Below are 15,555 nucleotides of genomic sequence, written 5' to 3' on the forward strand. Positions count from 1 at the left end.
CCATTTATAGCTATCGTGCCTCCTTTGTAAGCATGCGCTCAGAGCCACTGGTGTGAATGTAACAGAGGCTGAACCCACTTGGTTATTCCAGGTCAAGTCCATGAGCATTATGTGGGCCCGGATCTGTTGAGACAACTGCTAACCATGTGAGCTGGTGGAGGTGGGAGGGGGCACCGAGGTGTTGCCGAATCCCATTATCCCCCAGTTCTCAGAGTACACAGGCCCTGGATGGCTGGTGGTCTCTAGGCTTATCCCAAGGGTTTCCAATAAGACAACGTCTCTATTTTAGTTCCTGGCATGCATAAGTAATTTACTAATGGTAATAAAAAGCCAGACATCACCTCATTGGTGTCTCATCTAAGTGCCTCCCATTCAGTCTAATGGGCTGTTTTTCTTTCTCCCCATCTTCTTTTAAGTGGCGACTGGCTGGCGGGGGTAGGTGGTCCATGAGGCCCTCTGCCATCACAAAGGGTCTCTTGGACCGACAGGGTTTGGGAGCCTCTGCCTTTTTAAGGGGAGTGCTGTTCTAATTGTGTGCAACCATCGGTGCAGGTGCTTTTAATTTACCTGGCCTCCCTTCTTAACCCTCTTTTCCCGGGAGGCTCTCCAGATGAATGAGGAAATGCAGCCAAGAGCAGCGAGAAGTGCTGTCCTCTCAGTTTTGAGCTGTGCTCTCGGGGAGCATGGGCGTGTCACATCCTACCCCCCACTTCCTCAGTGATGGATGGTGCCTCTCTGGCTTTAACAGGAACCATGCTTAAGGGTGCTGCTGTGTGCATGCCATCAAGTGTGGCCTCGGGAGAACGTCCCCTGTACTCACTCCCAGGCCCAACAACTTCTCACTTTGGTGTGGATGACCCTTGACTTTTTGGCAAGTGTTCCAACTCAGTACTCTCTCTAGGTCTTTCAGGCCAGCCTGTTGGAGACTCAGTTTATTCCATGTTGGTCTGTCCCCTGTATCTCTTTTCTGCTTTATGGGTAAGAATCAAGCCCCTGCCCAGTAAGAACTCAACTTGTTGAAATCAGCTTGGCATCTCTGCTACTTTTGAATTGAAGAACACTTTATTTTAATATGGTTTCTAGCACTTGCATATGGAGCCAAAATCTTAACACATTATAAATGACTGAGTCTGACAAATACAGAGCTGCCTTTCAGGGTCAGTTCTGAAAATAATATGGTAAATGTATGGTAAAGGCAGGTTTTACTCATTTTGTTGTCTTTTCTTTATAATAATCCAGCTTGATCTAAATATTGATCCTAAAGTATCCTAAAGTATTGGTCCTAAAGTATCCTAAAGTATTATTAGGTTTGTAGTCATAGAGACCGAGAATTGGTTTGACAAACTTAGGAGGGTTATAACAGGTTTATAATGTCCTGAAATCAGAGAATCTGAGAATCTCAGAATTGGAAAGGGTGTTAATCTGATCCAGCCGATGCAATGGAAGATTAATGGTAAACTTGGGTTCTGTGGACAGACAACCAGAGTCTGCATCTTGTCTCTGCCACTTATTTGCCTCTTGGAAAGTTACATACCATCTTTGGGCCTCAGTTTCTTCATCTGTAAATTGGGGCAAAGCAATTACTTCATATAGCGTTTTTGAGAATTAAATGCCTTAGAATAGCACTTGGCATACCTTTAGTAAAAATTAGTTTAAAGCCAGTTATACTAAAGTTCGTAATAAGCAGAGGAAAGGATTTGGTCCTCTTCTTCCTACATGTCTTGCCCAGCCTCATCACTTAAGTGCAAGTAGTTAAAGCCGGTTTCAGACGTAGACAGGTTGCTCTTTTTTCCCCCAGCTTTACTGAGGTATGACTGACAGATAAAAAGTGTATCAGTGTAAGGGGAGGTTTTGATATATGTATACATTGTGATTACCACAATGAAGCTAGTTAACACATCCATCACCTCATATAGTTACCTTTTTATGTGTGAGAACACAACATCTACTCTCTTAACAACTTTCTAGTATGTAGTACAGTGTTGGTAACCATAGTCCCCATGCTGTCCACTAGCTCTCCAGAACTTACGCATCCTGCAGTACTGAAAATCTGTACCCTTTCACCAACATCTCCGCATTTCCCCCACCTCCTAGACCCTGGTAACCACCATTCTACTCTCTGCTTCTAAGAATTCGACTTTTTTAGATTCCACGAATATGTGAGATCATGCATTATTTTTCTTTCTGTGTCTGGCTTATACTTAGCATAATGTCCTCCAGGTTCATCTTTGTTGTCAAAATGACAGGATTTCCTTTTTTAAGGCTGAATAATATTCCATTATAATATTTAATTGCAATATTGTATATACACCACATTGGACTCTACAAGCCTCTGGGCTTGGCTTCGCTTTGTGATAGTATCTACATGAAGTTCTAAGAAGTTAACTTCCCTTGGGGTGAAGGGACAAATAACGTGGGAAAGAAATTTTTGAGTTTGGGGAGTTTTCCCTATTTCTTATGGAATGTCTGGTTGAGTTCTTACTGGGCAGGGGCTTGATTCTTACCCATACTTTATACTTGCAGCATGAACTGTCACCACTATGTCAGATATTTCTGGCATGCCTACAGCACTGTGCTGGATACTGCTTTATATCATAAACTCATTTAAACTCACAACTGATTCTTATAAGCAACCGAGTTTCAGAGACATTAGATACCTGACTGAGGTACCAAGTACATGGATTTTTCTCTCACAGAATGGGCTGTCTAGCTGGGGTGGCAGAGCACACGAGAACAGAGTCACAGGCATTTGGAGGAGGAGAACAGTTCCCCATAGGCTGGGGCGGTCAGAGAGGCTTCCAGCTGGAGCTTCAAATAGCTTCAAATGCTATTAATCATTTGATTAGACAAAGCCTTGAAGGAAGGAAGTCACTGGGGGCCAAGCATTCCGATTGTCCAGCAGATCTGTCCTGCCCAGAGTCAGGACATGCACAGCACATGACCAGCGGGCCTCCCCATGGGCCTTTCCCAAGACCAGCTGGGACATAATGTCCCCCACGTGCTGTCCCCTGCAGCCAGCCTGAGAGCATGTCTCCATGGCATAAACTAAAGCTACAGGCAAAGCAGATGCTTTCTCATGGTCCTGATAAGAGATAAGATCCCCAAAGATTAGAACATCCAATTCTGGAAACTTCCACCTTTGTACCACAGCCCAGCACCTCAGCCCCAGCGAATCTCCATGTTTGGGTTTGCAATAAGCTCCCTCAACATTCTAACACCCTTCCCCTGCCCCCAAACACACCTGTGGGTCACTGCACACTCAAGAGATGCCTGAGAGGAGGACCAGAGGCCCTGGAATTAGCATATGGAAGAGGGTCTGCCTGCCTTTCATCTGGTGAGAGGTTTTGGGGGGAGGGGGTGGGAACTCTGAGAGAGAAGAGAGGTCAGACAGAGCAGCTCAAATTCTCACGTTTTCCCCGTTCCTTTAGTCCTGCTCTAAGGGAGTCCTTGCTTTCCCCAGGCTGACTCTCTGGGGTAGACTCTAATCCGCTAGAACAAAGCGCCCAGGGACCAGTGCCAAAACTCCTGCAGACTCCCCTCTCTGGCCTCTCCCCCTTCCCTCCTACAAAGATATTTTTCCATACACCCTTTGCAAGTCAAGAGCTACACTGCTGGATGACAAATCCACAAACCCAAGTTAACCTCCTTTTGTTCCCTAGGGGAACTAGATACAAATGGGGTGGGGGGAGCCCCCAAAGTGGGTGGGAATGATGAATCAGCCTGCTGCTCCACTGCTCTGTAATCTCCCTGTAGGCAAAAATGCTAATTTCGCTCTAGTTTACTACTTTCTGACTATACAATCTTGACGGTTGTTTAGCCTTTCCAAATATCACCTGTAAAATAAAGGATAATGTGTATCTATTTCACAGGGTTGTTATGAGAATTGTTCCCCCATCATTATAACAATTATCTTTGGGGCTTCCCTGGTGCTGCAGTGGTTGAGAGTCCGCCTGCCGATGCAGGGGACACGGGTTCGTGCCCCGGTCCGGGAGGATCCCACATGCCGCGGAGCGGCTGGGCCTGTGAGCCATGGCCACTGAGCCTGAGCGTCCGGAGCCTGTGCTCCGCAGCAGGAGAGGCCACAATAGTGAGAGGCCCGTGTACCGCCAAAAAAATATATATATATCTTTGCATCCTTAGCTCAAAAAAGCACAGTGCAAAGCACAGAAGCACTGAGAGCGTGGGGAGGAGGGAGAGAAGAAAGGACATGAGGGAGGGAGGGAGGGTGACTAAATGGCCTACTCCTACTCCTATGTCTTGTACCTTCTTGGACTAGCAGACTGGTACCTGGAGACCAGCAGAATCCAGGGGCTGTTTGGATAGAAGGGCAATGACCAGTTCTATAGGTTATCTAATATTGGGCTGGTAGCAGGGCAGAGTTAATAAAACGTACTAGATAGTGGTTGATGATCAAAGTAAGATGGCAGGGATATTTTGGGAGTCACTGTAAAGAGCACACAGGATTGGGAAGGAACCCTGACACCTCAGCTTGGGAACCAGATCTAGCTTTAATTAAATGTGTGATTCTGGACAACTCATTTCCCTTTGAGCCTCTGTCACAAGTAAATCAAGGGAATTTATTTTCTAACGTCCAGCACTCTGATCCATGGACCTGGGTGAAAGATGGTGAATGGACAACAAAAGACCCGTGTCTTGGGAGTGGGTGTGTGTGCTCTGAAGTGGATGGGTGAGCAAATGTTATTTGGCCTCTAAACACTGCTTAGAGGCTGTTCCCAGTGAGGGGGGAATGGGACATTCTGCCCACAGCAAGGGCCTCTGGTCACCCTGGCATCCAGGCCTTGAAGGAAGGAGAGAAGCTAGGCAAACTTAGGAACCACTGCTCCCAGCCTCTTCCCCTCCCAGCTCTCTGCTGACCATAGTGCGTCTCACAATGTGAAGGATTATTCCAGAGCAGGCAGGGAATGCATCTCCTGAACCTCTGCTTTTGTCTAATCTGTTTTTGCATTTGCTTGCCAGCTTCCAGGGGTTGCACAGTGGGTTTTTTGGGTTGTTATTGCTCTTGTTGGTCCCCTCTCCACCCACTCTTCCCTCCCCATGGCCATCTGAAGACATAAGCTGGTCCCATGACCAAGCTTGGGCAGCCAAGGGCAGCTGGCCAGGGCTGACTCTGGACATTACATAACCAGAATGCTGTGGATGTTTCCAAAATTGAATCCAAAGCAACAGGTTCCACAAACTTGGTACATCTAACCTCAGGCCTCAGGATGCAGGAATTATGAGGCCTGGAGGTCTGCCTCTGAGATGGTTGGTTACAACCCAGGGGCTGTGTCACTCCCCCTCTCAATTCTACCCATAAATTGTCTCCTCGGGAGTTTCAGGCCAGTGCGTCTCACAGTCGTCCCCTCATTAGAAGGACAAGCATTTACCAAGTCCCTGTTGCCTGCCGGTCCCACCCTAATTGCTGGGAATGCAAATGTGAGCACTGAGTACAAGGGCTAGCAGTCCCCTGGGACCTGGGCACACCCCATCTCGGACTCCTGATTAGTCCTGCACATGTGTCTTCTCTCCCGCCTGACTATAGTTCCTAAACATAGGAACCGCATCTTCCTTGTGGCCTCCACAGCTCCTGGCACAGAGTGCTGCATGTAGGGAGGTGCTTACAAAGGTGGAGTGATGGACCAGCTGCCAAGTTGTTCAGGGTCGAGCCCCAGTCCTCTGTGCTGAGGCACCCAAACCAGCTCCTGCTTAGAAGTAACACAGCCCGTGTCCCAGGGCACTTAGAATCCTGAAATGCCTGAGCCAGGAGGGCTCTTAGGGGTACCCAGCCCAACCTCACACTGTTGACATATGGCAAAACTGAGCCCAGGAAAAGGGACAATTCTAAGGCCAGTGAGCCAAGTGAAGGAATGGAGCTGAGACTAGGAGGCAGGCTCCCTAGGTTTTGAATCTGATGTGCTTTTTCTTAGGGCATACTTCCTGAATGTGCTTCATAATGTTAACATCCTCACAAATATGCTCAGTTATGTGAACGTGCTTTGTAAACGATGCTAACTGATGGGATGCAAGAAAACAATTAAAGCCGGGAAAATAGGGAGAGAGGGTGAAGTTCCTACTTTGGCTTGAGGTTCCTGTGATCAGCACAAGTTTAATGTAAAGTTTTGAGAGGTTAAACCTAAGTTGTAACCTTAGTGACTGCATAAAACCAGCAGGCATTGTTGAATCCTAAAACGTCAGACCTCGGAAGAGCCTGTAGAGACGATCTAGTCAACATCCCTCCCCCCATTTTACAGATGGGAAAACTGAGGTCCAGAGAGGGGCAGTGACTTGGCCAGTGTCTCATAGTTACTAGGTAACAGGGCTTTCTGCTGTCTGGTTCCAGAGCGCAGCTTCTTAACAGCTGCCTCTGAGGGACTCCACTGGCCCTGGCTCTGGGATGAAGCAGCCAGCACCACCACCACCACCTGTCCCTTTCTGCTGCCTCATCTATGCCCTCTCCAGCCAGGTGGAGGGGCTAGGGCTGGGGCTCAGACACTGAGCAAACACACACCCTAAGTCCAACCCCACTTGCCTCCATTGGCCAAGACTCTGACAAAAAAAACCCAAACCCTCCTGAATCCTGGGATCAGGCTGCTGTCACTCACCTTCATCTGCTTGATGGTGTAGACCAGTGTGCCAAAGGGCCCCTCCTTCACCAGCTTCTTCCCCACCACCTTGGCCCGGATCACTGTAGAAGAAGGCAAGACAGAGACAGGGAAGTTAGGGAGGCCTGAACCACTTTAGGGACCACATCTCAGGGTAGGCATCCAGCTCCCAGTATGTCTGGAATTGTTTTCTTTGTAATTCTGAAGCAACTAGAATAGATGATTGTGTTTATAAGAGCAAGCATTCAGGTAAGAGACACTGGGATGGGGGTGGGCAGGGAGGAGTGGAAGAGAAAGAGAAGACAGACATCTTTGGAGTTAATTTCCCTAAACGCTCATAGTTGCAGTCTGGAAATTTCTAAGGCTGTACTCACCCCTGGAGGAGTGACTCTGTGGTTTCACCATAATCCAAAATCTACTTCTCCTGTTAGAGCCTCCTGCCCTTATTCCATTGCACCTCTGACAATCCCATGGTCTCCCAGACCTATTCTCTTTCTACCAGGACCGCTTTCTGAGATCTACCTCATTTGGGACTCTTCCTTTGCATGCATCCTAACAGGGTTGTGATGTACCCCAGTTTGACCTCCATGCCCCAGTTGGCACTCTGATGGGGCCCTTGGTCCCCAGCACTTAGATGGCAAGGGATGCAGTAGAGAGCAGCTCAATAAGGATGTGGTAGAGGAAGAAGCAGTTGGGAGCAGAGGCTTAGGAGCCAACCAGACTCTTCCAATCCCAGCCCTGTTCTTTATGGCTATTATGACTGTGGGCAAGTAACTTTGTTTCTGGCCTCCAATTTCCTCTTCTACAGAACAGGATAATAATGTTACCAGTTACCTGAATTGAAGGGATTGGGCAAGATAATGCGTGTGAAAAACTCTCAGCACTATGTCTTGGACAGAGTGTATATTAATGTTATTAATATCATCATTATTATCATCATCATTGATAAAAATGGGATGGGCTGACCCATGGAAGGATTGTTACTGGAAAAAATAGCTCCCATTTATCGCACACCTACTATATGCAAGAGTACATTTTACTTATTTACTCCTCACAACTGCCTTACAAGATCAGTATTAGCATCCACATTACACAGATGAGGAAACTGACAGAGAAGTGAAACCATTTCCTCATTTTGAGCCTCAATTTTCTTATCTGTAAAGAGGATGTACTACCTATGTCAGGGAATTGGAATGAGGATTGAGCAAAAAACCTTATGAAATTTCTTACTACAACATCTGGTAGAAGGGAGTTGCTCAGTAAATATTAGTCGACTATGTATACAAAAATAATTAGACAGACCCAGTGTGACAAAGGCTGGAAGAAAGGCATTTACTACATGCAGTAAGAACACAGAGAAGAGAGGGATTGACCTGGAGATTATAAGAGGCTTCTTTTTCTATTGTATGTGAAGAAGCTATCTTCAAATATTTGTCAAACCAGCAAGTGGACAGATATTGAAGACAGAACTCAGAAACTGCAAAGAAGTTGCGTTCATTGGCTCAGCCAAAGAACAAGTCATCTAATCACAAGAACTAGCAACAAAGTCGGGGATTGAGGCGGTGCTGTCATGGGGGCAGAGAGTGTCTCCATCAAAGGGGGCTGGATGCTCTCATGCTAGGACTTTGACCAGAATGGAGTGGATTTTGCATTTATAGCAGCCGTGTTTGAATCACAAATTGAACTCTTCCAGCTCTAGGATCTTATCACTCTTTCTTACCTCACATTGCACTTAGCCCAAAAAGAGCAGGTGCTCAATAAATGTTTGTTAAACAGCTTACCCTTTACACACACACACACACCCCTACACACACACACCCCTACCTGCCTATTCTGGTAGCTCCGTTATCCTTCCCCGTTTTGGTTGTCCCACCATGTTTCTCAATTCCTTGTCTCTAATCTCTTAAAAATTTCCTTACTAGGAACCAACTCCCCTACCCCAGCTGAATCCTATCCTGTTTCTTCCCAGATGAGCTTGGAGCCTATTCTCCCAGTCAGACTTGAAGTCAGGATCCAGATGAATCAATGGCCCCTCCAAACCTTACTTGCCAGGGATGGCAAAACACGGAGCCCAGTGGCAAAGTTAGCAATTCAGCAGAGGCAGCTCAATTTGGGAAGAGGCAAGTGGCTGTTTCCAAGTCTGCTGTAAAAACGAGAGCTTGGCAAGATCCCAGGCCAAGTTCCCTAAAGATTCTGCCCCCACCTCTGTGTCTGACTTTGAAACAGCATCCTTGGCAGGGAGCCATCCTCCCAGAGGCCCCAGGGACTATTTCCTCTACATTAACTCCCACAGGCAGGTTGTAACAGCTTAACTGTTGGGCAGAAGGCATGTCTGCCAGGACTTTCCTATTGATTCTTCCTGAATTGATTTGGCTCCATCTTCTGCTTCTTCATTAATACAGAAGGTAAAAGAAGGAGTGAGTCTTTGCCTTGGGAGGAAAAAAAGCAAAAGGGATTCCTTTAAATAGCAACGTCTACCCTTTCCTGGCTCAAAAATGGCTTGACTTCATTTAGACATAACATGTCATAAGCAGACCTGTCCTATAAAGCTGGGTACTCTGGAAGCTTCCGCATGCACAGTGAGTCAATTCCTTCCTTACCCCGAAATGGTCTGAGCTTGGAACCTTTTCATCTGAGAATAGTTCAGAGAAAAGAGAGTAAGTTTTTGTAATCAGGAAGCCACATTTGAGTTTGAGTTCCACCATTACCATGCAGCCTCAGGCAAACCCCTGTGTCCCCAGAGCTCCTTCCTCCTAAATATCTCTGATTGTCTTGGCCCAGTGCCCATCACGTGGCTTATAAGTGATATACTTATTACTAGTAGAGCAGCAACATGACATAGCATTGAAGAGCCAGGTCCCTGGAGCCTGACTGCCTGGGTTTGAATCCCAGCACTGGTGCTGTGTGACCTTAGGAAAGTTACTAAGCCCCTCTGTGCCTTTGTTTCCTAATCTATGACAGTATCTCATAAAGTTGCTGTGAGGGTTAAGTAGCACAAACACTGAGGACAGTGTGTGGCCCATCCCAAACCCTATGTGTTTGCTGTCACTGTTATTAGCATTACCACCACTACCATGACTTCTGTTATGTGTGTCCATCCAGAGTATCTTTAGGCTTCTAACATGCACTATAAGCTAAAACCTGGGGGTTCTGCTTAGGATGAGGAGAAAGGTAAGCTGATCAAAATACTCTGGTCTTGTAAAATTTCAGGGAGAGGTGGGGGAGCACACATTAACTTGTCAAAACAAACTTAAAGGTGTTATTTAGGCCTGGAGCACCCACTCCATCATAGGTACCTGTCCCATCTCATCATCCATAGTAGCCCAAGAGTGACCTGCCAGTACCAAACAAGATCCCATGGTCATGGTCCAGAAAGATTGAAGCAGAGATGACCCAGTGCAGAGGCCACACCAGCGTTCTCCTTACAAAAACAAAACTGCATTAAACTGAACTAAAATTAAATAACATTCTGCTCTCCCACATAGATTCGCAAAGTCCTTCCAAAGTAAAATCGCTGGCCAACCCCAAATCCGCCTATTTGGTCTGTGAATTAATGTCTTTATTTGCTTCAGTTTTTCCTCTGCAATTCAAATGTGTGCTATTTTTTACTTTCCTGTTTGGCAATCAGGGTGCCCCCAAGGCGTTGGCTGGCCCAGGGACCAGAGTGAACAGGGAGGTGCAGGGAGGTCACGGTTCAGCAACAACAGAAAACGGTTCCAAACTTGGAGCTGGCAGCACGTCTGGCCGTTCCCACCATCTTGATGTGGCTGGAAGCCCACTTTACAGACGGGCTTAGCTGGACACAGGTTTTCTTTATTCTCCTCCATGCTGTGGAGCGGCGCCCACGCTGTCTCCCTAGTGTCCTCCAGCAGGTAAACCTACGTGGGCGTGAACTGGGTTGGCGTCTGGGAAAATGGGTTGGGTACTGCTGGAGGTGACGACAAGACATAGAAGTCCCATTTCCCACCTCGTACAGTCTAGCGGGAAGGCAAAGTTTAAAAGTTCATGGCTAGCACCAGTCAGAGAAGTGGGGGTGAGGTGTAGCCTGAATCTCAGTCTTGGAGCCTTTTATGCTCCTGGGCTTCTGAGTGTGGAGGTCAAAAGAAATATTTTAATGTAAAAGCATGTAAGAAGAAACTGACGAGGCTATGTATACTTATATTATTGGCACATAGATATATAAATGTATGTGGGGCCCTCTTAAATACATCATACACCTTAGGATCCAGGTACAAATGTATAGATCTATAGAATTATCTTTCCTTCCTTTCAATAATTTTTTTTATTGAGGGAGGAATAATAAGGAATAAATACATCATACACCTTAGGATCCAGGTACAAATGTATAGATCTATAGAATTATCTTTCCTTCCTTTCAATAATTTTTTTTTATTGAGGGAGGAATAATAAGAGCTTGCAAAAACAAGGCACATCCCTTCCAGAAATAATTGTGTGCTGCCTGCCCCCACCCATCCATGGTAATGTAGACCACAAGCAGCATAAGTTTTGAACAAAAACCAATTTTGATGCCAACAGGATTCTGCTTCCAGTGCAGCTTACTGGTGTGTCCAGAAATTGCACATCTGCTTGCTGTTCATCGGAATATTCAAAGAGGGATAAAACACCCATGAGCTGGCCCCTGCCGCTCGCCCTCTCCTTCCACCTCCCATCCAACTAGCTTCAATCAAATCCAGACCTTTCTACTCCAAACTGATTGTTGGACTTTCCTACCAGTGGGCTGGAAGGCTGAGTTTGGCTAGGTTTGGGAGCAAGGATCCCTTAACTGGATTAATGTACACCAACTGAAGAGTCCAGATTCTGCCCATCTTAGCATCCTGTCAAGAGCAGTACAGATCCTCTCCATGATGTAGGAGTTGATTCAGCCATCTAGTGGGTGAGATACTACCTCTCCCCCAACCACACACACACATTGCCCCATACCTGTCTCTCAAAGGCCCTGCAGAATGATTTTGCTGGCTTAAGGTATGGTCTTCAGAAGAACAGTGAGGATAACTAAGGTACACCTGGCCAGTAGACAGAATGAATTTCTCCAAAAGCAGAAATCAGTGTTAGTGTCAACCCCAGAGAAGGTACTGTTCTGACGGCAGCAGGCAGGACCTAGGTAGGCACAAAAGCCTAGACCCTGGGCTCACCTGTCTTTCAGGCCTGGACTTAAGGAAGAGAGGGGTCTGGGAGTGTTAAAATGATGCCCACTCCCATGGAAGCACTCGAGAAATCAGGAAGGAGGGATGTCTGCAATCCAGCTTGTCTAATGGTCACCTGATGTTTATTTCCCAGTTGTCATCCTCACAGGATGGCAAAGGAAAGTTCCTTTCTGAGGCCAGCGTACTCACGGTAAAGGAGATCCCCCAGCCCACCTGGCTCAGCCACTAAGCAATTCTCACTTCTTGTGCACTGTGGACAGCCTGCATTTTAGCCTCTGCAAGGAGGGCAGAGCCAGGCTCTCTTGCTTCTCCAGCTGCTCACCCACTAATTCACCCTCAGCTCCTTGCCTTTCATTGCATCACATCAGTAAGTCTAGGGAAGAGGGGAGGAACTAGAACGCATTGGTAACAACTACCATGCATTGAACCCCGCTGATGTGCCAAGCAATGTGTACACTTTATCTCACTCTGTCCTCATGGCAACCCTATGAGGTGGCTTTTATTGTCCCCATTTTCCACCTATGGAACAGAAGATCAGATACCCTGAGGGCAGTTTTGCATCCCAGAGGGAAAAAGGAAATTGGTGTCCCCCAAGAAAGCAGACTGCCTCAAAACCTTTCCATGAGATTTGTACTCATTGCAAGAGTTCATAATCTTTCTGCACCTTCCCACCCCCACTGTCAGCGCTACTAAGCATCAGAGAGGAGGACTGTCCCTAGGAGGGAGGGCCCCCTTATAATCCCCCACTGACCTCCACATCTCCTTGACTACCCACTTTCCTTTCCAATCACTCACACATGTCCTCTGATTAGTAGTAGGAATCCACAAGTAATCACTATTAGCAGTGTAACAGAGTATCTATCATCTGTTTAGCATCCTGTGCTCCCTAGCAAGGTTTTTGTGGAAGGAAAACAACTTAGAAACCACAAAACCTGATGATCCATGAGGTTTCTCACAACACTATGAGTCTGAGGTTAATCAGAATGATTAATTAGATGAGACAGTGCACATGTAAAAAGGCACTTTGTAACCCTGAAGCTAAACAGATAATATACTACCGTGTTGCTGATGGTGAGTACTTGTAGATTCTCAAATGCACTAATCAGAGGAAGACAACCAGGGACCCAAAAGATTCTTGCGATTCAGCATTTCTTCATTTGCTGAGATCTTTAGTATCCACCTCCAGGGCCTTTTCGAGCTCCTCCTCAGTTATCTGCTGCCTCTCTGGGCACTTTGATGACACTTTGATGATGTCCATGTTTGAGAAAAGGACCTTAGGAATTAAGGGTGGGGGGCAGAGGCCTGAGGGGCCTGCCCTAACTGAATCTTTCTGGTTGCCAGCCCATTTCGTTATCACCACCCCAAACCCCAAAAGCCCCTCTAGAAAAACTCAGAAGCTCAAAGGTCAGATCAAGAAAACCCCTATGGAAGTGGCCATGATACACTGAAATGAACATGCATGCAGCACATGGGACCTGAATGAAGTCACTGCCCTGTCACTATGTGACCTTGGGCAAGTCACTTCCCATCCCAGCCTATAAATTGGTGTGATGATTACCAAGCTCAAAAGGTTCTTATGATGACCTAATGCCCCTCCTCCACTCTACCAAAGCAGCTCTCGTCAAGGTCACCCATGATCTCCATGGTGCTCAGTCCAGTCAGCAGTGGGTTCTTTGTCCTCCTCTTATTCATATCCAGCATGTGACGTTCATACCATCTGTACAACTGACAGCTCCCACATTTTTGCAACCTCCAACCCAGAACTCCCATGACCTTTGACTCATATATCCAACAGTCTACATTTAGTCTACATCTATACCTAGAAGTCTAATAAGAGATCTCAGATTCAACCCATCTAAAACCAAGCTCCTAATAACGGCCCTCATCCACACCTAGGCCTCCCATCGGCCCCATCTCGGGAAATGGCAACTCGTTCCACACCAGCACCCATCTCCTTCCTACTTTTTCTTCACCCCAAACAACCCATCCTCTCTGGGCCTTTGCCTTTGCAACTGCTCCTGCTGGAACACTCTTTCTTCTGTAGCCACAGGGCTCCCTCCCTCACCTGGTTTCAAATATCACCTGGTCAGGGTGCCTCCCCTGATCCCCCAGCATCCCTCCCCCAGCACTCCCTGTATCTGCTGGCCAGCCTTACTGTGCTCAAAGCTCAAAGCACCAGCCACCATCTGCCATATCATACAGACCTTGTTTGTTCATTGATTATCTCCCCCCACTAGAATGTAAGCCTCATGAGCGGGCAGGGCCTTTGTTCCGTAACTGCTGTAGCCCAAGGAACCAGAAGAGACAGGCTCCATGTATTTGATGAATACGTGAAGCTAAAATTGCCACCCACATGGAGGGCAATTTAAAAAAAAATAGATAAATAAGTCCTCTGAGCAAGTTCTGGCAAATGACCATGTCTTTCTGAGCCTTATTCCATCAGAAAGGGGATAATGGCAGGTCCCAGTTCTTAGGGTCAGATAAGCATCTGTCCAATGATCGTTTACTGAGTATTGTGCTAGACTCACAGGAACCTGGAGATAAATGAGGCCCTGAAGGAACTCGGGGCCAGAGTTACAAAAGACAGGAAAGGAAACAGGTGAATGGCATTGGAGTCTGGCAGACACAGCTGGTATGCCACAAAGAGGGGTGAAGCCTGTCCCAGGGAAGGGTGTTGGGGGCTCCCTGGAGATGGCAGCTGATTTGGGTCTTAGCCCATTCTGGAGAAGAGACTCAGTATGCTTTATCTGAATCCAGAGGAAGCAGATACCTGGACCAGACTTGGGGAGAGCCTAAGGAAAACAGCTGGGAGTGAGCAGAATCCCGCCTTTCCAGGAAGATGGCCCTAGAAAACTTGAGGGGTGCGGGCCGGGGGTGGGGGGCAGCCTGTGTGAGGAAGAATGCTCCTCAGAGAAGTCTCACAAGTAGGCTCTTCCTGCATCCTCCTCTGGTCAGTTTCAAAGGCCCTTTTTTTTGATGTCAAAGCCACAGTCAGACCCTTAAGATGCACTCCCAATCAAGATAGGGAGTCTCCAGTTCAAAGCCTGTCCTGACTAACTCTTTCCATTAAGTAAAAATATTAATTTTGGTTTTATTTAAGCAGGTTTTTTGGCGAGAAATGAACCCCTGCAGCTAAAAATAAACCCAAGTACACACACAGTCAGAAAAATCTGGAGAGCTGCAAATCATTTCAACCCAAGTTTCCATCTCAGAGAAAGCTATTAAAACCCAGAGGATATTAAAACTTCTTTCTGCACAGAGACTCTTGTTTCTCAGTCCCTGCCTGTGTGCTGGGGTCCCCCAGGCAAGACTGTCCTAGGGATGTCCTGTCCTGGGGCTCCTGGCAAAGGGGAGGAGGGGCCTGGCAGCGTCCTAGCTCTCCTCACCTTGTAGGCACTGGATTTCTGCTTGAGCAGGCCAGGAAACACACAAGGGCCCCCTCTGACATCTGTTGTATGTGAAACGAAGGGGCCAGAGAAGGGAGGAAAGGGAACACAGGCCCAGAAAGGTCAAGTTGCCTGGAACTTTGAAATGATTTAAAAGGGAACACAAACAAAATCTACATCTCACTCCTGCTTTCATGTTTTAAGTGGTGACCTCAATTTTAAACTTTTAAAAGACAAAATTTAAGAGTCACTACCTGGGCACATGCCTAGACTTGGGATTAATACATTTCATTTCTAACCCAACTACTTGTAAAGTCAGCTACTCTCAATTTCTGCCAGTGGCCACAGCCAATTTGGGGGAAGGATAAGGATCATTTGGCCTAGGACAGGGCAAAGTCCCAG

At 46.9% G+C, this 15,555-nt stretch overlaps 2 protein-coding genes across 2 annotated transcripts in view; one reads left to right on the top strand and one right to left on the bottom strand.

The window, feature by feature from the left end:
- The window catches only part of SYN3 (synapsin III), a 398,733-nt gene that overhangs the window by 118,981 nt on the left and 264,197 nt on the right, over window positions 1-15,555 (top strand). The window lies entirely within an intron of this gene.
- Window positions 1-15,555, bottom strand: part of TIMP3 (TIMP metallopeptidase inhibitor 3) — a 57,307-nt gene that overhangs the window by 6,398 nt on the left and 35,354 nt on the right. Inside the window, exon 2 of the mRNA XM_060165271.1 lies at window positions 6,603-6,685. Coding sequence (XP_060021254.1) covers window positions 6,603-6,685 — 83 coding nt within the window. The remainder of the gene's footprint in view (window positions 1-6,602; window positions 6,686-15,555) is intronic.

This window comes from Lagenorhynchus albirostris, chromosome 11, assembly GCF_949774975.1.
Source record: "Lagenorhynchus albirostris chromosome 11, mLagAlb1.1, whole genome shotgun sequence".
Lineage (NCBI taxonomy): Eukaryota > Metazoa > Chordata > Mammalia > Artiodactyla > Delphinidae > Lagenorhynchus > Lagenorhynchus albirostris.